This window comes from Gavia stellata, chromosome 1 (genome assembly GCF_030936135.1).
Source record: "Gavia stellata isolate bGavSte3 chromosome 1, bGavSte3.hap2, whole genome shotgun sequence".
Lineage (NCBI taxonomy): Eukaryota > Metazoa > Chordata > Aves > Gaviiformes > Gaviidae > Gavia > Gavia stellata.
In genome coordinates, this window is record NC_082594.1 from 76,499,428 (window position 1) to 76,524,855 (window position 25,428).

The following is a 25,428-nucleotide window of genomic DNA, read 5'->3' on the forward strand; positions in this document are numbered from 1 at the left end:
GGACTCAAGCCATCCCTCAGCCATGTCTTCGGTGAAGTGAAACACAGGGTTTCTCAGATCTCCAAAAATTCCACATCCTTGAAATGTGAAAAGTAAATCAGCTCTTACCATTTCTGTGTGCAGAAGTAAAATCATTGTCCTCTTCTACATGTTTCAAATATATATATATTTTCTAAATAGATACGCTAAGGATTATTTTGGATTTTTGCAACAGTATCACAAGAGAGTGCTCCCGGTGACACACAGCACTTTATGACAACACTGGATTTTGCTCAAGACACGCTCACATGCTTATGTGACATCGCAGAGCTGAGACAGTTTTTTGCTTTTAGTTCCGGAGATAACTCCTTTGCAACTAGCTCAACTATATCTTCATGGCATTGCACTGTTCTAGAAATCACTGGCTGTAGGACACTTTTTTTCCCTCTTGCAGGCACAATCTGTGTTCTTGGTTCTCACAAACCATGTTTTCAGTGTTGTTGAAAACAGATTTCATTGGACTGAGAACGCTAACAAAGTGGTTCAGATTACACTGAAAGTGTGACTAGCCCTCTTTACTGTTTGTTAATTTACCAATCGCTCTGCCACTTGAAACTGGTTGTGCAAATATTGTGGAGCTTTGAGAGAGTTAAAACTGAAGGTAATTTAGTCCCGTCTACTTTGAATAATCCTGGACATACTTCTAGCAGCAATGACGTTCCGTGGGAATGCTATGGCAACATCAAAATGTTGGCTGTCTAGCAGGCTTACTGCATCCTGTGCATGATCCGTGAATAAACAGAGGAATTTAGTTCCCAGAGTGTCAGTCTGGCACATTTCACAAGCACTACATTCACTTACCAAAAAAAAAGTCAGCCAGTCATACAGGGAAAGTGCTATAGTGACTGAGTGATAAATTTCCTGCTGCTAACCCTTGTATATACTAACTCTAAGAAGCTAGGAATAAATTACGCATGGCTTAATTCAGAGGGGAAATATGGTCTCCTTCAGATTTTTTATTATTTTTGTTCTCATCTGCTTTTCTTTGTTCATACTATTTTTTTGTCTTTGCATCTCCTTGCTAGTCTCTGGACATATTAGTATGCTTGCTTTCAGTTAGATGTGATCTCTCTCTGAACCAAAGGCTGGAGTTATGGTCAGTCAAGTACCAGGTTTGAGCTAAAAAGCCCAAAAGGGATATTAGTCCGGGGTTCACTGCATAGGAACACATTCATATTGTTTCTAGTCTGCTGCAAATCAGAGCACAACACTGTGTTTGCACTTAGTTCTGTCATGCAATGATTTTCGTGCCCCAAAGTAAATATAAAAGATTGACATCTGCCTATTGGTCTCTTTTGTTGTGTATATCTTAAAAAAGGAAATGCAAGGACATTTATAGGATTATGCTGCTTTTTCAGACGACACCTAAAATGAATGACATGGGAGTAGGGTAGAGCACTCTATTAACAGCAAGAGTTCAGGCTTCCTAGTCACAGAGTCCCCACTTGGAAAGTTTCTCTCACTGAGGAGAGATCATAGAATCTCAGGATGGTTTAGGTTGGAAGGGACCTTAAACATCATCTAGTTCCAATCCCCCTGCCACAGGCAGGGACACCTTCCATTAGACTGGGTTGCTCAAAGCCTCATCTAACCTGGCCTTGTACACTTCCAGGGAGGGGGCATCCACAGCTTCTCTGGGCAACCTGTTCCAGTGTCTCACCACCCTCACAGTAAAGAATTTCTTCCTAATATCTAATCTAAATCTACACTCTTTCAGTTTAAAACCATTACCCCTCATCCTATCACTACACTCCCTGATAAAAGAGTCCCTCCCCATCTTTTCTGTAGGCCCCCTCTAAGTACTGGAAGGCTGCTATAAGATCTCCCCGGAGATTGTTTCATAAAAAATATCAGCTCCACAGTCAGAGACAGTCAAATAAAATTAAAAATAAAACATCTGTTAGGAAGTTTTGGGAAAGAAAAACATAGCAAAAGTGAAAATATCCTGTTGCTGCTGTGTAAGTTGGATGAGTAGGCAGGGGCTACTCTTCAACATGGCAAAGAGACCGTTTAAGGGCGATGTGTTGGAAGTCTCCAAAACCCTTAGCAATGTGGAAAAAGTGGACTGGCATTAATTGTTTGCTGTCTCTTCCAAACCATGAACTCTAGTTTTGAAACTCATATGAACTAGGTTCAAAACCAACGAAAGGAGGTGATTCGTCATGCGACGGGCAGCAGATGAGTGAATCTCCTTGCCAAAGAAAATGCAAGAAGTTGTGGATGCAAGTTCACATGGGTTCAGGAGAAAAGGGGATAAGTAATCTTAGTGCACTACCAAGACAACAGGCCGACTGCATCCCCTGCCAAAACCAGTGTCACCATTATTATGTTTGATCCCTTCCTCATTCATACAGCTTGCCTTTAAAGGGGAGCTGAAGTCTAACTGAAAACGACTGAATTCAATATCCTGTCTGAAGACCTTATTTATTTACATTTTTTGGTTCTGACCTTCAGTTAATATCTCTGGATAAAAGTTGACATATAAAACTAACATTATGATAGAAACAACATAATGATCATGAATGCAAAATGTCTGCATTAAAACAAGGTGACATTCATTATAAAGTGTCTTAAAGATTAATGAAGCTTAAGGAAAAAAAACTGCAACTTTTAAAACTGATTAAAAAAGAGTTGTTATATGTACAAAGGTGCCTTAATTTCAACATGCCACAGACCCAACATGCTCACCAGGGAAAGTCTTTTTTTTTATTGAACAAAAAATGAAAACTCAACTCTGCACAAGGTTAAAGATTGTATTTTAATCACAGACTGAAACATCATGATTTACAAAACCAATGGTTAGATTTAAAACCAACCACTACATCTTTCTGTGGAATACTTCCCCCACACCCTAGCAGACTAGGGGTTCAAGTGAAGAACAGAGCTGTTCACGTTTGCCTTTGGGACTGAACAGTGATTTCCAGGATGATGACTGATGCTGCAAGAATTCACCTAAGATGCTTGTCAATGCATTTCATTTACCCAGCTGGAAGTGACTTCTTCTAGGGAATTCTGCTGGATTCATCAGAAATCCCAACCATCTTGCAGCTTTCTGTCCAGAGCCTTCTCTGCAGCTCCTCATCATATGCTACGTCAGCCGATTTTGTCCTTTCCTCATTGTAAAGGTAGCAGCCGCCAGCTCCTTCCATCATGGGCGATACTGCTGCGTAGATGGTTGTAGAGGCTCCTTCCTCTGGAGTCTGCAGAAACAAAGAAAACAGATGCAGGTGAGGCAGGTACAATAGAAGAATTACATTACACCATAGGACCTTACCAGTGACAATCAGCTTCCTTAGTTTTGCATCACACTTGTGATCCTTACGCAAACCTCAAGCCGGTAATGATAAAAATGCCACCTATTCAATCGGCAGAGTACGATCCATTTCTACAACAGTGCTATTCTGAGATAGCGTAAAGCCACAGAACAGATACATGGAAAACTCTGGTCCATTTTTTCAAGAACTAGTCAGATGGAGCATACAAAATAATTGATTCAGTTTTCACACTTAGAGCTAATTAACCCAAAAGACAAACACAAATATTAAAATCATTGTTTAATTATTCATTTTGCAAGGATGAAAGGGTCTGTACTCTGCCTTAAGAAGATGAAGGCTATGCTGTATGTGCAATGTATTCATTGTAACAACAATACGACATGAGCGAAGGATCATGGAAACCATGACAGCAAATTAAGATTCTGCAGTTCAGTCCAAGCAGGCAGGTAAACCAGGGAATTACATTTTACACAGAGCATAGTTATCAGGGTTCTGCAGTGTCATAAAGCAAAATGGTGAAAGATTTGGAATGTATGATATACTATGAGTATTAAATGAAAGTTAATAAGTGAATAGCTTAGGGTGATAACTCCTTTCATCCCGAGGATATGCAAAACATTTCCATTTTGCATTCAGCAGGATCACACAGCTATCACTGAAATTATTTCAATGGTATTTTTTTTCTTTTATTAGAAGGGCATATTTAAAACACAATATTTGATATGTTTTGTCTTTATCAGTGATGTAATTACAATCAATGCCTCCTAGGTAATAATGTGTCATTTTACAATCCTTGCAGTCATTCTCTGAGTCAGTAACAGTACCAATGCTGCTCATAGCTTTGTCTGCTGCACCTGACAGGATGTCTTTTCCTAAGAACTCACTTGATGAATGAGACAGTATTGAATAGGTTACTCAGTGCCTAATTAAAAAAAATATAAATCTAAGTCACTTGAAGCTTTTTGTGACAAGGTGCAGATACTTTAAAAAGAAACAACTCCTTTGTTTTCTCACTGTGCAATAAATACAACACAACCTATTAGAAATAATTAATTTATCTGATGCATCTGGCATTTGGTCTCATTTACAAACAAGTTAGAGCCATGTCACACAATCACACAATAAGGCAAGGTTATCCAAACTGCAACCTCTTCAGCTGCTGCGGGGGCAGAGCCCCCTCAGCATCTGTGAGGGAAACACGTTCCCTGCATGACCACAGGCACATTCCCCAAACAGTGAACCACTGAAGAAGAAACGCACCCTGCTGAGGTACTTCCATGCACAGAGCTCCGCTGGTTCCATGCCAAGCCCTTGATCAAAGGTGTTTAAGCTGAAGGAAAACAACTGATGCAAACAGGCTACAAAGAGCAGTAACACCACCATACTTTCCTTCAATGGACATAAAATAGTCAGCTTTTACTATCAGTTACCACGCAAAGACAGCATGTCCTCTTCCAAATACCACCTAATGAAATAGGATGATAACACAGCTATCCAACGGGCTATTCTCAGGAAAATATCAGTTAGTATGTTTAAAAAAAGTCAGGTCCAGGTAACTGCTGGAATATTTTTATATTTTAAGAAGATGACTGTACTGTGAGATACTATGTAGAAACACTTACAAAGTGCTTATTTACCTTAGTTTAGTATCCTATTACTACTTCTTCACCCTTCTTCATGTTATGGAAAATAGTGCTATTTACATCCAGTAGATTATGTAAACAACATAAAGCTATGTGCATGTATAGTTCTTTGCAGGATCAGGATGACTCCAAAAAGTTGGAGTCGGCATGCTCACGTAGTGGCTACTATCATGATCAGCTATGATGCAATATAAAATATCTTAATACTGTAAAGTAGTAGAACAATGATGAATATGAGCATTCATGTTTAATACATCTTATTCTGGGTGGCAGAGAGAAACCAAAAGTTTTTTAATGTACTGCTGTGCATTACTTAAAAATTTAGTGACACAGATAAACCATTACTTCATGCAATGGTTCACTGGATGTTATGCTCCTGAGTTCAACAGCTCTCCAGCACAAACAAGTATAAATGTCAATGTCGATGACTCCTAAATCTTAATGACAACTGCTCAAAACTAAAATGCTTTAAAAAAATTGTCTGTGGGTGGAATTTGTGTGATTATGTTCTTATGAGCAGGGCTCTCTACAGCCTCGAAGACTGGTCTGTATGGATCTTCGTACAGCGTCAGAAATACCATGTACCTTTGCTGATTTAATGGGAAGGGCCTCCCAGGATATTCAAGATTTATCAAGATTTTTATTTTTTGATGATATGTCAGGTAAGTTCCCCACCAGAGGGGATCTATATGGAGAGGGTGGTCAAACACTGAAACACGCTTCCTAGAGAGGTGGTCGATGCCTCAAGCCTGTCAGTGTTTAAGAGGCATTTAGACAATGCCCTTAACAACATGCTTTAACTTTTGGTCAGCCCTGAACTGGTCAGGCAGTTGGACTAGGTGATCGTCATAGGTCCCTTCCAGCTGAAATAGTCTATCCTATCCTATCCTATCCTATCCTATCCTATCCTATCCTATCCTATCCTATCCAAAATAATATAAAACATTTTAAATAAAGGCTATGTACGAGTTGAAAGTCACTTGTTGGTTTTATTCAGGCAGGCCTAGTAGACCTTTACCAAACCATTTTAAATAGCAAATTGTTTCCTGTTCTTCAATACAAAGAAAATATTGAGCAAGCTCAGACAATAATAAATGTGCTTACATGGCCACACTGTGACCAGTCTGTAAGTGCAGTGATATTGTCACCGTCCATTAAGGTCAGCTTGGGTAACTTTTCACAAGATTTAATTTGCTTTCCATCCTGTCCACCATATCTAATATGCTGAACAGAAGGTGCTAAGCAAATTCCTACTTAGTTTCTATCACCTGTTGGTAAAAGCGATTATCTAAACACATAAGGAAAAAAATACTATAATACATTAAGCAATTAGTGTATAATAATTTAAGTTAAAGGAAACAATTTTTCCAGTGCAACAGGGAGCAGAGTTGCATATGTATGATTAATTAATTGTCTTATCCCATCTTCTGAGCGCTTAATTAATGCTGAAAGCTTTAATGTTCCCTGACTTGAGGATCTCTTCATTGTTTTGGCATGTTTTCTATTTTAATGAAAGTAAAAAGGAAATCCTACACCAGGAATGCCCTGCCCTTCCAGCTGGGTGGATGACCTACCTGGTTTGAGAGGCTGGAAGAAAAGCACATGCTGTGATTCCACCTCTGGATCATGCCCATACCTACAGTGAAAGCGCTGTACATCCACCTGCCCACACACATTCAAGACTGCTTCCCAAAGTGTTGGCTCTACTACACACCCATAGATCAGCTGCAACACACACAGACACACAGATGCATGCACACATGTCCTGCCTGTGTACCAGCACCTGAAGACCTCTTGGGAAGGAAGAAGCTGGCAACAGGCTGCAACCACTGGAGCAATTCATGAATATCTGGACAAGGAGCGGGATGAAATGTTCCAGCAGTGGCAGCCCCACTCCTGGCTGCCAACTTTCCTGGGAGCCCCATAGCTCTTCTTTTACCACATGATAGCCCATCAAAAGATGAGGAGGAACCACAAAGTCCTTGGAAAAGAAAATGACCACAAGCAGGAGACTACTGTCAAAGCAACACATCTGACCCATCCTTTGATGCCAATGGCCTTCTAGGAAGGAGAACACCTGATAACAGGCCAGAGAAATCACCAGCCAGTGTTTGAATTCCTTGATCTATAAACCCCAGGATGTTTGTCATGATGCTCTATACAAACAGGAACAAGTTCCTGTCTTTGGGACTCTAAAGTATTATACCAAAAGTTGCAGGTAGACAGGCAGTAATAATAAGTATTAATCAAATCACAGGGGTGGATACTCTACACATTGCCAGAATTAAAAAAAAAAAACCCAAAAACCCACCAGTAACAGAACAGTATACATACATACAGGATCAGTAACATCCTTTTCATGCATTGGCTGGACTTGTCCTAAGACAAGAGGGATTCCTATAAATTGCACAATACTTCTTCACTCTTCAGTTACCAACTTATCTGTGCTGAACTTTTTTTAAATTGGATTTTTGTTTACAAATTATTATATTATTAGTATCCAAGCAACTGTAATTAATACCTTTGTCATATCCAAGTAAAACTGATTTTTGCTTAACTTTTTCCTAATGAAATTCTGTACCTGCAATTCCTTTTGCTTGCTACAGTATTGATTACATCTTTTACTTTTGCTTTCTTTTGCAATTAACTATTTGTTTGCAGTATCCCTTCAACAGTAAATAAAGGTCTGATTGAAATTACATATCTTTGTACTGCTCATTACATGGGTAGGCTGTGAAAGGAGACAAAAGATAGCATGTGACCAGCTTATTTAAGCAAAATGCAGTTTATATATGCAAAATGACATTATTTTGGCACTATCTATTCCCAGAGAAAAATATGGGTTTTTACAGAAGCTTTTATTTTCTTTTTTTAAATATCCATCAATAGTAAGTCATCAACATAGAATAATTTTCCCTCAGCATGAAATGGAATATTCCGTTCTATGAAAACTGGGACATATACTAAGAGGGTTTGTGTTTTAGTTTTGTTTTTTTAAGACTTGCCAGTTAACACATTTTGATTAATGCATTTTTAAGTGCCATATAATCTTGTCAATACTAGGCGCTAATGCTCCCAAATCGTGTTAGCTGACAACAGTCAGTCCCTACAGTCATGTCGCCATGAAATATCACATCCTTTTCATTTGTCTACAACAGGTGCAACAGTTTAACTCTTTGGAAATAATTTGTCTGCATCAGTTATAACATGATAGCTTCATGGTGCCTTCCTTGTTAATCCATGTACTCATTCAGTTCCACCTTCACCTGAATTCATAGCTCAGAGTCCTGGACAGACAATATGGTATGTCCATCGGAAACCACAGAAAATTGGACAGGAAACAAAACTAATAAGGTCCTATAATTCCTCTTCAGCAATCCATTCATTTTCCCAGTACCATTTTCAGTAACTACCAGCAAACAGCAAGAACCTCGCTATGTGTCTTAAACACTGTGACGAACAGTTTGAATGGACGATGTGCATATACTTCAAATTATATTGGTTGACAGAGTTGGCCATATGATTGAAAAAGCAGTAGTGATATAACCCTTGGTATCAGAGGAGTACTAGTACTTACTCTGGAATAGCTTCCCCTCACCCCAGTCAATCAGTTGATTGTACTTGGTTTGTATTTTATGACTTCAGGATGCTGCCATCTTGAGAGATGGTAGGAGAGAAGGTTGGGCAAAGAGGATGGAGAGCAGGAAGCAGCTGGCAAACTCAATGACTGACATCGCAGTTGCATTTGAGGGACACAAATGAGTGGCCAAACAGACAGATGTGCACCCAGGACTGCCTGGTATGCCGGCAGATGGCTTAATGCTGAGGAAGAACATGTTAAAACACCTTTATCCATACAATTTGTGATGCAGAACACAGTAAGTATTGGTGGAATGCCCCTCAACAGCAATATTAAGCACACTGCTGTAGGAACACTCATCAACACTGGTTCTATAATGGTGGTCCTACCTCATGTACTCACATCCATTATGATGTCACACACTTTTCAGTTCCTATGGGAAATCTACTTATGGGCTGATGAGTTAAAGGAGATTTCAGGGTTTTTTTTGGCATGGGGGTTCAGGGCGTTTGCTCTGTGGCCTCGCTTTTTAAATGGGTGAGTTTCCATCAGGCCATTCCTGGCTCAGGTAACAAGAAGACATGTCTCTGGCTAGTGACACATTTCCCAGGTTCCACCTAGGAAGACACAGCAAGCACTGAACAGGCCATCTTCTGGGCCTGGGTATTCAGGCACTTTTGCCAGCATTCCTTTACTTTTCTCAGCATTCATTATTCTGGTAATGTTTTGCAAATGTTAGTATTTTATTGACTTGCTTCTGGACTGAAAAACTCTGTATATACAGAGTTTTCTGCCTTTTCTGTCTTTCTTCAGGAAAGACAATGATCATCTGGGATCCCTGAACAGTACTACATATCTGCACAGTGGGGCTTAGCAACAAGAATGAGAATGTTAAATTACTGTTACTCGGTAACAAAGCAAAAAGTCTTTCATCCACTTGCTGGCAGCTAATGGAGGGGTGACACCCAGTCACCCTTAATGCACTGCTTGACTCTCAAGAACAAAGGCAAACATGAAGCCACCCCAACACAGAATAGTTTGAAAACTGTCAGAAATGGAGTAGCTGGGATTGCATTCCCATGAATATTAAAGCAAACAAACTTGTGAGAAACAAATTACCTGTGTTCTAGGGAGCACTGATTGCTATGATCTGTGAACTACCGAATCATTTCAAAACCAGGTTACTTACAGGTGCAAGACTCTGAGGTGAAATATTGACAGCTGCTCTAGTGTCACAGCCTCCTGGTGAAGACATGGGCTACGTGCGCTCAATGCTTGTTGTGTAACTTCTGCAGTGTCTAGACCTCCTAACGTGATTGTTGTTTTGAAAATTTCAGCCAAAAAGTAATCAGTTAAAACACTGAGTATGAAAACAAAGGCTAGAAAGGAAACCATGACGCAGGCATAAGAACGTGTTCAGCAGCCTTTGATCAATAAGGCTGTAACAGCTGATTAAGTCCTGGTGAGACTGGTGGCCAGGACCAACTGTCAGATCCCTAGGAAGCCAAAGCTGCCAGAAAGGTCTGGCAGCAGAGCTTTTCAGACATCTCTGCCTTCACTCAAAAGCACTGGTTTCCTTCTGCGTTCTCTCTCTCCTCCTATTCTTTCCTGTGTAGCTCACTATTATTCTCTTTCTAACCAATTTCTGCCTTCATTATAGACCAGAAAGAGATAGAGATGTTTTACTGAATATACAGTCCTCCCTAGAGACCCAGTCAGCACCATCAAATAAATTTCTCTTCAATCCCCAACTCACGGCAAAGAGAATTCTTTAATAAATTCACTCCATAATAAAAGTCTTTAGATTTCATCTTTAAAAGAGACAGCAACTACAAACAGAAATGGCTGAGTTAAAATGTGAAGCCTTTCTCCTGACAATGTTGAGGCTACAGAGAAATAATTTCTGAGTCAAAGATATGACTATATAATAAAAGACAAAACATTGATGAATTAAGAACATAAGGCAATTTTCAGACTAAAAAAATACCAAAATGTTGAAGGAAAGGAGCTTTTATAATATGAATAATTCATACCCATTCTGGGAAAAAGAGAAGCTTTTCCCTGAGCATCCTAGCATAAGACAGTGTAAAGAACAGAAGCAGAGATAGCTGGCAAACAGACGCAAAGAGTATCAAATCCTGAATCTCTCCTTCCCTTTCTATGGAAACCAAATTTTCTGGAAAGATCTTTCAAAAAAATCCGGGTACACAGAGAGCCTGGGAAGCCCTACGTCATCTTCACATCAGGTCCCGGTGGCTGGGAAGCCTGTAGACAAAGTAGACTATGGAAGAAAGGAACTGTCCCCAAAAGACTGCCAGAGTCAGCCTGTTGCTCAGGGAGCCCAAGGAGCATGCAGGCACGCAGCCTTGAATGCTTGATTTCCCATGAATCTTTTGATGGAGTCAACGGTGGAAGGTTTCACTTTGTTTTGTGTCAGAAGAATGCCTTCCGAGAAATCTGTTTTGCTGGAAAATTGGCAAGCAGCTCTACTCTGAAGCCCTGGGATGGCTCTTCTGTCAGACTCAAAACATGAGCAAAGGTTTACTGAGGAAGACAGTGGCCATGGCTCTGAACCCTCCTCTTCCAAAACAGCAGCTTCAGACTAAGCAGGACATCATGGGTCATCTCAAACAGCATCAGGTACCTATGTTATCAGGGAGATGAAGGAAGCCTCTGTTGGCTGGCCAGCTTTCTGGGACACACTGAGATCTCCATTGACTTCAAAGAGCAGCTTCAACAGTGAACTCACTTGCAGATATCACAAAAATAAGTTTACATGTCTTAATTTTGAACTGAATCTCTCTCACTTGGAAGTGCAATATGACCTCAGCGATTTGAGCAGAAGTGTTTGTGGATCCATACTTTGCATTTCCTAAGCTGTTGAAGTGGAGGACTAGAAGAACGATGTTTAGTTTTAAGCCATTTTCGAAACAGAAACAAGAATCCAACTTTACATGACTGAATTTGAGCAGGGACTTGCAACTTTGGGTCAAAGTCATTAATCACAACCAAGTCCTCTGTTCCTGTTGTCAGATGCATTGAGGAAGATTACTCTGCCTGAAGGTTGATCCCTAAGTTCGCTTTCCAGCAGACAGCGATGTCTTCAAAGTCAGAACTGAGATACCACTGAAGCCATTACACTTGTTACCTCACCCAGTTCAGTAATAGTATGCAAAATTTGACAGATAGGAGCCCGCTGCCCCAGACATTGCATAAATGTCCACGCAGAGACAGTCACTTGCTGGAAGAACATGCAGTCTCTAGGAAATAAGGCAGGCAATAACAGGAGGAGAGAGCCAAGAGAGTACACGTACTTCACAAAATGCTGGAGCCTCTTCTTCTGGGAGCATGGCACTCTGTCTGGTTAACCAGCCCTCTGGAAACCAGGTGATGTCCCAGAGCTACCTATTGCTGAGGATGCCTCACTTAAATCACTCAGAATTGTCCTGGGTATCGTCACATAACCTGGGATTTTCTGCAACGCCTCCATTCACAGACAGGCAAGTGATTTACTGAAGTAATTGCGCAAGTCAGGAGAAAAGATGAGGAAAGAATGAGCCTCCTAAATCCTAATCCTTATGCCTTGCACACTAGGCTGTTACTCCTCTTCTGTGTTTGTAAAGGAAAAGACACAATTTGTTTGTTTACTACCAGCTCTATGGCCATAATTACAGTATCGTGAGCAATTCAATATAATCTTAATTCTGAGAAGTAGACTGATCTATCATTAAGTAAGAGTACTTAATTACAGCTTAGTATTCATGCCAGATATATGCTAAGGAACCATCCTGTTATTTTTATTAATTATGCAAGGCTTTAATTCTACTCAGTTTTGAACTATTACTATCTGAGAAATATGAATAAAAGCATAAGACCACTCCTCCCTCCAACAAAGCTCTCGGAGAGGCGACCTCTTTGATAGGTAGTGGCTGGAACATCTGCATAATTTAATAATATATGCCTGATTTTTTGATTGAAAACACAATTTAAATATGAATTAAAATGTGAATGGATAAAAATTAAAGAGGACTTAAAAAAACAAACCACATGAAAGTTTTAGGGCTTTCATTCTCTATGCATTATCTTATACCAGTACATGGGTCACCTTTGGTTTGCTGAATTCTTTCAAATGATGCCAGATTTTGGCAATCAAAATGAAGCAACACAGAAAAGCACACAAAAGTGTTTACATTTGAAATGGTAGCTGCATTTTTACCAACCCCAGGGAACAGGAGACATAGCAAGGCTCTAAGTGCTGAAGAGGATGCTCCTGAGTGCATATACCAGTGAAGAATTTATTTTATTACCTTCCTGCTCACGCAAAGTAAAATGTCTTTGCTGGCTTTTGCTGAAAACACAAGACTTCAGGTATAAGATATATGGCGACTTCTCACTTGTAGCCCCCTACGGTCATCTCTACTCTCTTTCTTACTTATTGTTTAACATTTGACAAGTCACTTTGCCCATATATCTTGTTTTCCCTTCTCAGAAAATGCAAACTGACATATCTCCAACTTCACAACTTTCTTAGAAGGACCGTTACGTTTTTTTAATGCTTATAAGCACTCAGGACGGGCATGGAACTCCTAAATATTTAAAAGATAACCATAATATAGCAAACCTTTACGAACTACAAAGAGATCAAAAAGCATGAAGACTGTACAGAACACAGACAAAATGAAATAACCCAAAATTACACTGGCCAGAGGCTATTTCACAGCCTCTCCTGTTTAAATTGCTACAACCCCTGTTTTGTACCCCAAATAGCAGTGGGGCTATTTCCACCCATGGGCTCAGCTGGGCGGTGGGGCTGGGAGAGGCTGGCTGCCAGCCCAGGTTTCTCACCTGCCCGCTGGGAGCACTTGCTGAAACCAGATGGCTCAGGTGAGAAGGTGCAAAATCGTTCCTGGATCACCAGGTAAGGTCAGCAGAAGACACTTCTCCTCCAGGACGCAGGCAGGCCATGTGCCTGTGCTAGCAAAGATGGAGACCAGAAGTAACAAAGCACACAAACTAACCCAAAATGACTACAGGGTGCTACATCTCTGCATTAATAACATGCAAGATGAAAATACGTCTGGGAAGATGGGAGAGGTGAAAGCAAAAATACACTTTCCCCCAAATTTCTCATGTCTACGTTGCAGCAGCATGCTAGCTGGGCTGCAACACATCCCACTGACGGGTCGGGGGGGCCCATGCACAGCCCTGCGTCTGGGGCCATGGAGGCGGCCAGTCGACAGCCGAGCTGTCTGCTTGCCACAAAGCTCTTGTGTGGAAAAAGAGACATCACCTCGCAGCACTTATCCTCGCCCTGAGTCTCAGCCTTTGTCTCCCTTTCCCTTTTGCTGACTCTGAGCCTTTCTGCAGGACTGCAATGTGATAGTCCTGCAGAGGCTGCACTGGCTGGAAGGAAGAAGTTTCGAGCAGATCGCCAAATACCATTTAGCACTGTCCATGCCCCAACTTGTCTGTGTTTCTGTTTTCTATATAGTTATTGTGTTTAAATTATAGTTTTGCGATATTCCCCAAGCTGAAAGGAGAAAGCCCAAACTGGAAGACAGATAAAAGTGGTAGGGAGGGAAGGAATCTTATTCTGCAAATTTATGTTACCTATAATTCCAGTTGCTGGCAATTTCAGCATTCAGTCTGGAAGGATAAACCAAAGGGATATAAACAAGTGGGTTAATTTAGGTCTGTCCCTAAATACATACTCCAAAGATGGAAAATCAGAAGAGTAGACTATTTTCTATAGTTATTTTAGTGAAAGAATAGAAATAGGTGAGAATGGCTCAGATTTTTTAATCCTATCTTTCTGACAGATACAGTAAACATAACTAGTTAGTTCAAGTCAGTAATTACAGATTATATACATCCTCGGTTTTGATGAGAAAAACATGCCCAATAAGTTCAAGGTATTTCTGTTTAAGTAATAAAACCCTTTAAAAATGACAGTTCTCTTCATTTTAATTAAACTCGTATTTCATCTGGAAGCAGCTTGTAAAAAAGGTAAACAAAAAAATGAGTCATCTTGCAAACAAAACTACTGTTTCCCATTTTCTATCACAACAGAATGCTAAAGTCATGAAATCACAGATAGATCCTGAAACATATGATTACTGAGCTGTTTACGTAGGTTATCCGCTCAGTTACCCGAGAGAAGTACTAAAATTAAAGGCAAAGGCTATATTCAGTTGCAAATCGACATATCTGAATGCTTAGTAACCCACCAGAATCAACTTGTTTTTAACAAAATAACTAAAAATGCAAATGCAAAGGAGGACTGAATCTTATTATTCAAATCAAGCTTTTTATTGTGTAGACTGAAAGCGAGTTTAAGCCCTGTAACTTAAATCCCTTTGCTTAAATCAATCAACCCTGGGGCTCTTTACTGTCCGCCAAGGAACCTATCGAAGGTTTCAATTTAGAAGAGCCCCATAGAACATGTATAACTTTAGACAGGCAAATAGTGCCATTGATTTCAATGAGATTAGTCATGTTTCTAAAATTATGTCAGACAAGATCTGAGGCATCATATCTTTTACTGCAGAGCTCATTATAGAGAGAGCAAACACGCAAATTCTCAGCCACACAAATGCTTCCCAAGGTCTGAAATGGAAGCAAAAAACTTCCACCTTGAAAAGAATTACTTGTGAGTTTAAACTCATCACATTTAATCAGCTAAATGGTCTGAAAGAAGGGCAGGTTGGTACTCATAGTGCAGAGGGGGATTTTAGCCTGGGGAGGGGTGATAACGTTATTAATTTGCAAGGGGACAGAGAGAGAAAAACAAAGGTGGCAGTTCTTGCCAGTGGAACAGATAAAGGAAAGCAGGGAAGTGGTATGTACTGAAAATTGTTAAGTACTAGTACGTAGCAAGATCCAGACTTACTATCCACTGAATTTTTTAATTTTAATATCCAGGCTTATTTCTAAGGTGTTTTGTAAATCTTCATTAAAGTAGCAGATGGAACCATTAATAAAAAATGTCTCCCCTGCAAAGGCCAGGACTGGATTTGGTGATAGATGTGGTCCTTCCCGTGTTCCTGTTTCCTTTGCCAGATGACAGAAGCCACAGCAGAAGTGTCATGTTGCTGTACAGGTGACATGGTATACCCCAGTCCTGTGTGAACGACTCAACTGACTGTCCTGGCTCGTGTCGCAAGAAGAATTGGTTCAAGTTCCAAAAATGAGATTCATAGTGGCAAATCTCATTACCTGAAGGAGGACAATGAAAAACCGGAAAGGAGAAAAACATTTAATCCCTTCCACACCTAAAGTCTTTCCCCAGTTTGCTACTGAAAAAAAAAAAAGAGGTTGTGGGGCAAGAATCTTAAAGAATTTTCATATTCCTTTTATTTCATTCTCTGATAACTCCTGCCTCTGCAGAGACCTTCTGATACTGGACTGATTAAGGGCATAGGTAGCTATTGACCCAGCGACTTACACTTGCAGAATTATCAATAGCCAAAATAAAGCAATGAGAATTAACCTTTTCTTTTTATTGAGCGCCCCAGGAGAGTTTCTGTTGCGCTTGTATTCATAGGGCTTTTTGACTAAAAGGTTAGAGCAGTTGTTTAGAATGGGAAACAAATACTGTGAGGTTTTGTGGTTCGATAAATACATGTTACAAACTCATCTGGTGCTAAAATAATTCACTTTGTTTTGGGAGCCCATATTGAACTACACTCTTTGGTAATGCCATTTTGCTACACACGTCCATTTGACTTGAAAGCCCAATCAATGAGCCCTCCCTGCTTGCTCGCTCACAGTGATACACTGCAAACAACGATGCTCCAGATGATTAAACTTCTGCTTCCTGGGAAAAATTCCAGTTGAATTAATGCAGAACTGTGCTGCGGTTTAGTAGCTGCTTTTAACTCATAAAAATACAGGCTGAGGTCTGAGCAGAGGCTTGAACACCAGGGCAGACCGCCTGTCCCACCTCTCCCCGCTGCCTCTCCCACCCGCCGCCCAGCAGCTTGCTTAAAATTCTGCTCTTCACCTGCAAGTCTGCACAGCTCTGCAGCCGCCTATTGCTACTTAACATGTACTTCACAGCGGAATTGAATTGTTCCAATCAAAATTAGGACTCCGCTTCTTTAGGTGGTATGCAAAGCACATCTGCAGTCTAAACTTTCACCCATTTATCCGCCTGCCCGTTCATTATGCCCCACAACAATCTCACAGATAGTCCCAGCTCTTCTTCATTTCCTTTTCCTCCTAAATTCATAAACGCCTCTTACCAGGACCTCACTGCAACCTGACTGAGTGTGGCTCCTACATCAGCGTGCCGGGCACTTGCCCCACTGGGTCAGATCCCTTTTTGCGGCCCATATGCCATGTGGAGGAGGGTCTCCTCAGGGGCTCAGGGTAGGAGGGTTCCCAGCGCAGCACCAAGACTCACCCTCCTCGGATCACCCATCCGTGTTACCAAGCCCCTTCAGAAACCAAAAAGGGGTAGAGAGAAGCCTTCAAAGCATGAGATCTTGGGGCAGATGGCTCTTACCATCTCTGGGGCAAACAAAGGAGCAAGCCCAAGCCTTTTGATAGTAGAAAAAGAAGAGGGAAATATTAGTGAAACCTCATCAATACATTGACCCAGCCAAATCTGAGACGGCAGGAGAAGTGGTGGGTCCACAAGCCCTGTAGAGCAGGGCAGAAAACAAGGCTCCTCTTGCAGCAAAATTGCAAGGAGCATCGAAAAGGTGGTGTGACAGCATGTTGCCTTGCTGGATGCGTGGGGTTGCAGGGAAGGAGTGCGAGTGGGGCCGGTCTCAGAGCGCAGAGGCCGCCAGCATCAGCCACAATCTCTGCCTCTGCTTGGCCCTTCCCAGGGCGCGAGCTGCTCCTGCGGCTGGAGGGATGAGCTGCAAAGCCCCCTTTGCTCTGCAAACATCAGCTGAGCTGATGTGGCTAGTTTTTAATCCCTGAGCTCTGTAAGGGAGCCACAATCGAGAAGCAAGTTTCCCCAGCATCACACTTTCTGTATAAAAATAATCTAAATGTTTGGTTTTTACCAATTATATAAACTCCTTAGTGACCAAAACATCACTGACCTTTACTTTTAAATCTGTGTTCAATAAAAGAGGATTACAATTGTTTGTGAACTTTGCGAAGTCTGTAACATGGCTCAGGGAAAAAGAAACTTAATTTATATTTGTCTAATCCCTAATAGCTGCTGACAGTCTGTGAAACAAATCGTTTTAATTATTTTCTCCTTGCTGAATCACAGGTCTCATCATTTAATCAAAAAATAGCATATTACCGACAATTGGGATTAAAAGGAGAGTCATACAGTAGGAAAAACAGGAAATTACATTAGCGCCAAACAGTGACAAATATGTCCTTCTTATTGCAGCCCTGTCCTGAGACAGCAGAACATTTACAACTCCCTCAACAAAAAAACCCAAACAAAGAAAAAAAAAACCTTTAAGACTTTTTCCGTTTATCCTGGGATTTATGGCTATTGAAAATGTCAATGTGGTCCCTGCAATAAAAAAAAAAATTCTGAAGACTCCTTTCAGTTATTAATGAACGATGTACAGACCTTACACACTGGTGTAAAATAAATGCTATTTATTTTTTTATCAGCGTCACTGATGCATGAAAATGACTATAGAGCTAATCAATAGGTAATGACGGTATTTCAGGAGTAATGCTCTGTTCAGAGGAAAAAAATGGCTTCAATTCACAAACAATTATTGACACCATGAAGCACATGAATCAATGCCCACAAGAGATCTGCACATTATTTAAAATGTCTTCAGCAATATTTGCCTTCGTTCCTTCGTTTCAGTGTAATTTTTCCTGCCTGCAATACTGTGAATATATTAAAGGTTAGTGTGAATATGTTAAAGACACTAGAATAAAATGCAAAAGCTAGACTTCTGATGGGCAAGTCTAACAGCCAGCAGTGGCATGACTATTACTGGAGCACTGTAGCCATGGGACTCTTTCTTGCATAAGACATTGTCAGTCACAAAATGATCAAGACCTCACCTCTCAAGGGCCCAGTACAACCCTGCAGGACTTCAAATTTTTAAAGTCTTCCCAGTTTCTTTTTCGGTGTGCAGTGGTTTACTGCTCAGAGTAACTGGAAGTTTGTGAGGTGGCCGGAGCTGGAGGTGGTGTGCCTCAACGCTCGCTGAAGTCTCCCAGGCAGATGGATTTATCACCGGCTCCTGAAGTGAGCCGATGAGTTCCCATTGGCCTAATTCTCTAAGTATAGCCCTTTGCCTTGTTTTTGTTGCCAACTCTGTGTAGAGCAAGGGAAAATCATGAACTAGTCCAAGGCACAAATCTGAATTCTCCTCTGTTAACACAGGGGAGAGAATAACCCTTCCATTCTTCACTTGCGTAAACGAATACACCAGATGTACAGGGCAGTGAAGAAGCCGATTACCTCTGGCGCTCACATTTTTCTTTTTGAGTTGCATACAGCTTGAGACATGGCTGGTTTACAGCCTGAAATGATGCAACTTTATTTTAGGTTTTAACTGCAAAGCAGTCTGCTGACCTCAGAACAAACATTTGGTCTTTGCTTAGGAAACGAATAGACAACTTCACGCCCGCCATCAGAGCACAACTACTCGAACACCTGACAACAGTTACCGGCAGCATCTGATAGGAGGGCGAGATTTTCAAAAGAATAAATACCCAGCTGCAACTAGTAACAACCAGATTTGGGTGTCTCACTACAGTTCTGTAGAAGAAAACACCAGTATTTTCTAATCACTAATGTAATAAAATGGAGAAAAGCAGTTTGGTTCTTGAAAAATCAGGCAGATTCCTACTCTAGCCTAAATTAATATTATGAAGAATTTACAAATACCTGTAAAGGACCACAGAAGAAAAAACCCCACATAACCACAAAGAGAAATTTGAAGAGAAAATAGCACTGAGGTACACGTTCTTACAGAAGATGTTCTCCAAAGCAAAAATAGATGCCTGAGCCAAGTATGCTCTTTAACTCCTTCTCTGAAAATGTAAACTCATTTCAAAAAAGCTCACTCAGAGTTTTTTTCCTTTTATTTAGTCAAGTACGAGAATCTACAAAATGAGACAGAAGATTTTCTCAGCATACACCTCATTTGCAAGTAGTAGAGAGTTGCTCACACTTGTAGAGTTTGCTTTTGTGTAGAAAAGGAAATAAAATCTAGACAGTCCTCTGGCCTGCGCTAACTGCTGCTACATTAAATAAGTACAAATATAACTATTTCAAAACTATAAAGTGTGAAGGAGGCTTAACGAAATGGAGACGAGAATATAGTCCAGAATACGTTGACATATTTTAAAAATAAACATTAAAAATGTATTTATGGGGTGAGGCGCAGGAAAGGAAGCTGCTATCCCAAAGCTCATGTGCCTGAATGCACTGCCCTGCCGGCTCCCAGTTTTCCGGTTTAATTTAGAGAAAAGGTTACTGTCATCTATCATGTTCCATGGGTTGTCAGAAAAGCCAGCCCTACATATTTTATCATTAAGAAGCCCCACTGAAGAGGCGTTTTAAATGCTTGCATTGGAGGTTAGCTGACTACTTGCCAGCTGCACCATAGCTCTGCCCTTTCTTCCAATTCAAAAGTATATTAACCGGAGGATGATTGCAGGTGTTCTTATCCATAATCTAGAGTGACAACCACAAACAGCAGATCAAATGAAAAGGATCTTGCAGTCTTCCAAAATACTCAGTGCTTTGCGTTTTGTTAGAGCTATTTATCTATCTTTCCTAAAAATTCTTAGGTATTGAAGGTTACTGAAATTAAAAGTGAAAAAATATTGTTCAAAATGACTTAATAATATATGTATAACTTGCAAAGTTACAGTAGGCTACATTTTTGCTTAGTATATGAAAAGGAAATTCCTTGAAGTGGCAAAAACACATACATCTCAGTGACATGATTCATAGACAGACATTTCCATCATAAATATAAAAGAAACCCTACAGGCTGCTGACAGCAATGAAAGGTGAATGAGAGATTACTGAAATACAGCTAAATTGAGGGCATCTTAAGAGACCTGTGTTTCAGTTCAACACACCATTTATTTCTTGACAGTTCAAACTTTTGGTATAATCCAAAGGATTTATTTTGAAATAAATACCAGAGGGCAAAGCTTTTACTCAGTAATTTGGAGCATTGACACATCTTAGCTATCATAATGGATCCATGATCAGTAATTTGCAGCAGCAGATCTATTGCTCTGATTTGAAGGACCCACCCAAGAAAGACCAAGAACCCAGCTTCGCCCCCTCTAAAATAACACATCATGGTTTAAAGAAAAAAGTCCACAAAAACTGGAAAAAACCTACCAATAAGGAAAACATATATTTTTTACAAATTTTAGAATGTGCAGTATAATTTCTTCATAAGAAAAAAATGGCAAGTAGCAGTCAAAACACCAATTCAGATGAGGCAGACCTGCCATCACAAAACAGGAAAGTAAGAACACCTTTATGTGTTCTTCAACACCTCAGGCAAAATCCTGAGCCAAACTCTCCATTCTGGACATTTTAGGAATGGAAATCCTCAGTGTGCAAACCCCCACTAGTCTACTCTGGACACTCTCAGTTGGAGCTCCTCAGCTGACTTCCAGCAGGGCTACAAGCCTCCCTAAAGTCAGTCATCTTGAAGGTACTTTAGATGCAAACCAGACAGTCAGGAAGGCATGAGATGATGGCCTTGAGCTGCCTGCGGAAACACAGGGGAAGCCACGGTCTCTCGTGTAAGTGTCATGCTGCTGCTCCTGTCTGCCTGGCCTGTCTGCTGGAAGAGCAGAGAGAGTCTCTTGAGCACTGATCAAATTCTGGAAGAATGCTGTGGTAACCCAGATTAGAGATTAACAGGGTAGCTACGCCAACTGTCTCTACAGCACCATTTTCAATTTACCTTGGCTAATTTATTTTTAATAGCATGCACAGATTTCTTGACCAGGACAATAAAAGATCTCATTTTCATTGAAGGCTCTTCAGCCTCACCCATAGCCCCATCTTTGATTTTCTCCTGTAATCCAAGAGCCAGCACGGTTGGAAGCACAGTTCAACACAGCTCATCAGCAAACAACTGGAAGAACTATTGTCTAGAAAGGCAAGGATGGAGGCAAGTGCAAGAAGCAGCACACTTTCACCAAAAGTTTTCCTAAAGAAGGATTTGCTGGGTACTCAATACATTCAAAATCAAAATGAATGTTTGTTGGGAAATACTCACTTTTGGACCCTTATATTGGATTCCTTTTTTCTTTTCAACATGGGAGCAAACCAGATCAATCTGAGGAAAAATATCTGGATTCTAAACACAAAAGGAATTCAGAAGGAACAAGGGACTGCAGAGACCTCTTGCGACATCTCTGACCTCTGTAGATTGCAGATATCCTATCAGCTGATCTTCTCCATAAACCTATTCAAACTCCATCTTAAAAACAACAGTTTTCTTATAGCTACCACTCTGTCAAAACTCTTTCCAGAGTCTGATTCCAAAGAATAGAAACAAGTTTCTTTCTTCTTTCTTCTTATTTCTTTCTCACTTTCTCAAAGTAAATACATTTCCAGTCAGCTTGCTTCAATTCATTGTTGTCTTGAAAAACTGTTTCTTAAAAGCAACCTCACTCCTGTGTGTTTTGATTAAAGGCTACTGCTAGATATCATGATATAACTTGATAATAAAGAGAAAAAGGAAAAAAAAAAGTTGTTGCCTAGAGCTTCTACAGAGTCAAACTGAAATGAACACACAAAAGAAGTGTTGTCTTTATGGTAACAGTGACAGCACGGTACCATCCTTGAGCGGGATGGTACCTGCTCACATCTATAAAGCCTAATGACACTAATGCTGCAAATGGTTTCTTTCCAACTGCGAGAGCGTGGGACAGACCGTACATCACATGTACGAGTGCTTCTTCTGAGCACTGGAGGTGTTTAATAATCCCCTTGGCTCCTCTGAGTAAACCGTTGTGTAGTGACCTGGAGATGACAAATCCAGGTACCTCAGCACAAACACATTTTATATTTTATCATTTTTTCAAAAAGCTGGAAATAGATGACTCACCAGCAATCTCCCTTTGTCCCAGTGCTGTGCAGAGTGGGTTGAAACTCTTCTAGGAGAAGTTATACAGCCAAGGTATTGGGTGATGGATATATTTTGCAGTGAAAACAGTGCTTCATATGAAACAGGCTTGCCCCAATATGAGGGGAAAAAACCCCACCACACCACCAAAACCAAACTGAGCACTGAGTGTATATAATATAGTATTAACAGGGCAATTATATTTAGGAAAAAAAGACTATGTAACACCCCCTGCTTCCTGCCTTCCAGATCTGCTTCTTGAATGGATTTCAAGCAACATCAGCTGAATCTAGCATTATAAACTTTTGAAGTACTTACTACTTCTGGAGACCTGCAGGCCCTCTAAAGTGATTAGGGTTCAGTGTATCTGTGCCAGCCTTAATCCACTTCCCCAGATAATAGGCATATAAAACAGGACACGTGCCACAAACCTAAACCAGGCAAGAAATATAAAAGACCAGCCCCAGACCAAAAAGAACCTTTAAAGAGCAGGATCAGACATGTGAAATGCTTTACATAAGGACAGTACTCCACATAGATGATGCGAAGTTAGATCAGATAACCCTTGCTACAGAATACACAGTAAGATTGGGACCTGTATGATTTTAGGTTTGGGTCTTTCTTACTTGTTTAGCAGGTTCTGATCAGCTACACTTGTGCAAAGCCGCCGATGAAGTACCAAAAACTTCATGATGATGGAAGTCATCCCTTTATATGCAAAAGAAAATGGGGACCTAAGTTGTCATTACTGGTCATGATGTATGAGAGTGGTGATAACAGAAGCCCTCTCTGAGAAATGATCAGGCTGAATTCACAGCTTGGGCAGGCATAAAAATAACCTTTGTACCTGGCAATGTGCAACCCTGACAGAAAAAACAAGCATGCTGCTCCATACTGCCTTTTCTACATCATTTTTAGAACAGAGCCTCCTGTCAAAATATACTCATAGCGTGTAATTTTATTTTCAACACTCTGAGCTCCAAAAGCAATGGGACAGCTTTTCTCTTTCTACATTTTTAATCATCTTAGGAAAGGATGCGACAAGTGGCAGATGCTGTGGAAGACTGCATTTTGCATCTCAAGAATTGGAGGGCAAAAATACTGAATAAGTCAATCAATACCACTCTCCCTGAGACACACTCAGCCTCAGCGTACTGTTGTCTGCTGCAGGGGTGCAAGGCAGCTGGGGAGCCATTGCACAACACCGCTGGCAGCAAAGCTGTGGGAACACAGGGCTGCCAGGCACAGGGCACCAACTCTGGCCCCTGCTATTCGTTCAAAGAGCAACTTATATACTACATCGGATAAACTATTAATAAAACGATAAGTTAAGCTGGTAAGTTGGTGGTGGGTAGCTCCAAGACTTTGATGAGCAATTAAGAGACATTGGGAGCAACTCTTATTTCTTCAGACCGTGCCTGAGCCTAGGACCAGCAGCAGCACCTCCTTCCTATTCCAGTGACAGAAAAGTAGGTCAGCGTGACGGGGCCAAACAAATACTACTATAAATCCCATCCCTGATAAGCTGTCCAAGTTCATTCTTGTTTTATTGCACATTGCTCAGGCTTCATCCAAATCCTCTTCTGCATATGTTCTGTATTCCCCGCAGAGTGCCTGGTGTGTGGTAACGTAACTCCTGTGGTTACTTCCCCTTTCCAGCACTGAGATGGCAACAGTCAAATGTAGTCATTTGCCCTGAAGAGACTCACAGACCTAATTTAAAGAGAATGTTTAAGTATGTAATAACGTATAGAAACCACTAACTCTGGACAGATTGTATTAATGACTTTTGTTTGTGCCACATCTAGGATCAAGTTCCTTCTAGAAAAAATGGGGGCTAGAACCACTGCACCAAATTCCCTTCTCATGTTTACCTATTAAAATCCACCAAACCCCATGTATTTAGCCGAGAACATAATGAGAACAAAAGGAACCATGTGAACTACGTCTTGCAGCATCTCAGCACCTTTTCTAAAATACAAACACGAATGTTTGGGGCTGGCAATCATAATTGTTACAGTCATTACTAAAGCCAGAGTTATTCAAGTGACTTCTGAATTGAAACTTTTCAAAACTCACAAATTGGTTGCTGTATGATCCTGTTATTTTAAAAAATGTATTTGCTGTTTCTAGTTCTTCCTCAAATAGTGGGTGGTGCTTGCTTTCTGTGGTTCTCTCCTGTTACATACATTACACTATTATAAATACACACAGGGAGTACACATAACTACCCATTTAAATGCATGGCAATACCTATGTGATAAATAGTGTAGGCACACGATGGATTGTAAACATATATGAGAAATAGATTTCATAAGTAACTGGGATTTCTTCACCTGTGGCTGCCCACGAACACATTTCCCACTTATATGGGAAATGGTCTGATACTCAAACACTGTAAAGCCGCCGTTTGAAAAAAACAGCTTGATTACAGATTACTTGTGCCCCAGATATGTCAACACACCTCTCCAGTTTCCACTCTCTCCTGTGCACATCCAAAAACATACTATCTTCAGTTCTTTACTAGCATTGCTGTTTTTTAAAATAACACAAATTTAATGTCCTGTACCTTGGGATGGGATTCATCTTAACTAACCTGATACCTTTACACAGCACAGATGTCTACAGCTGAGCTAGTCAACAGAGGACCCTGTCGTCATCCACGGGGATAAACTGGCACTTGAAGGACTTGATTCATCTGGCCAACTGTAGATATTTATCTTAGGATAAGACAGATCCAGTACAAGCACTGACCATGAGGAGACCACTGGATGAACAGCTCGGATGCAAGCATTCATACTGCAGACATTTATGAACTAAGAGACCTGTCAGCAGTG

At 40.6% G+C, this 25,428-nt stretch overlaps 1 protein-coding gene across 2 annotated transcripts in view; it reads right to left on the reverse strand.

Annotated features, from left to right (window-relative positions):
* Window positions 1–2,778: 2,778 nt before the first annotated feature.
* Window positions 2,779–25,428, reverse strand: part of DHRSX (dehydrogenase/reductase X-linked) — a 168,609-nt gene continuing 145,959 nt past the window's right edge. For both annotated transcript variants that reach the window (XM_059823697.1, XM_059823706.1), the window contains one exon: window positions 2,779–3,239. In XM_059823697.1, coding sequence (XP_059679680.1) covers window positions 3,042–3,239 — 198 coding nt within the window. In that variant the 3' untranslated portion in view covers window positions 2,779–3,041. The remainder of the gene's footprint in view (window positions 3,240–25,428) is intronic.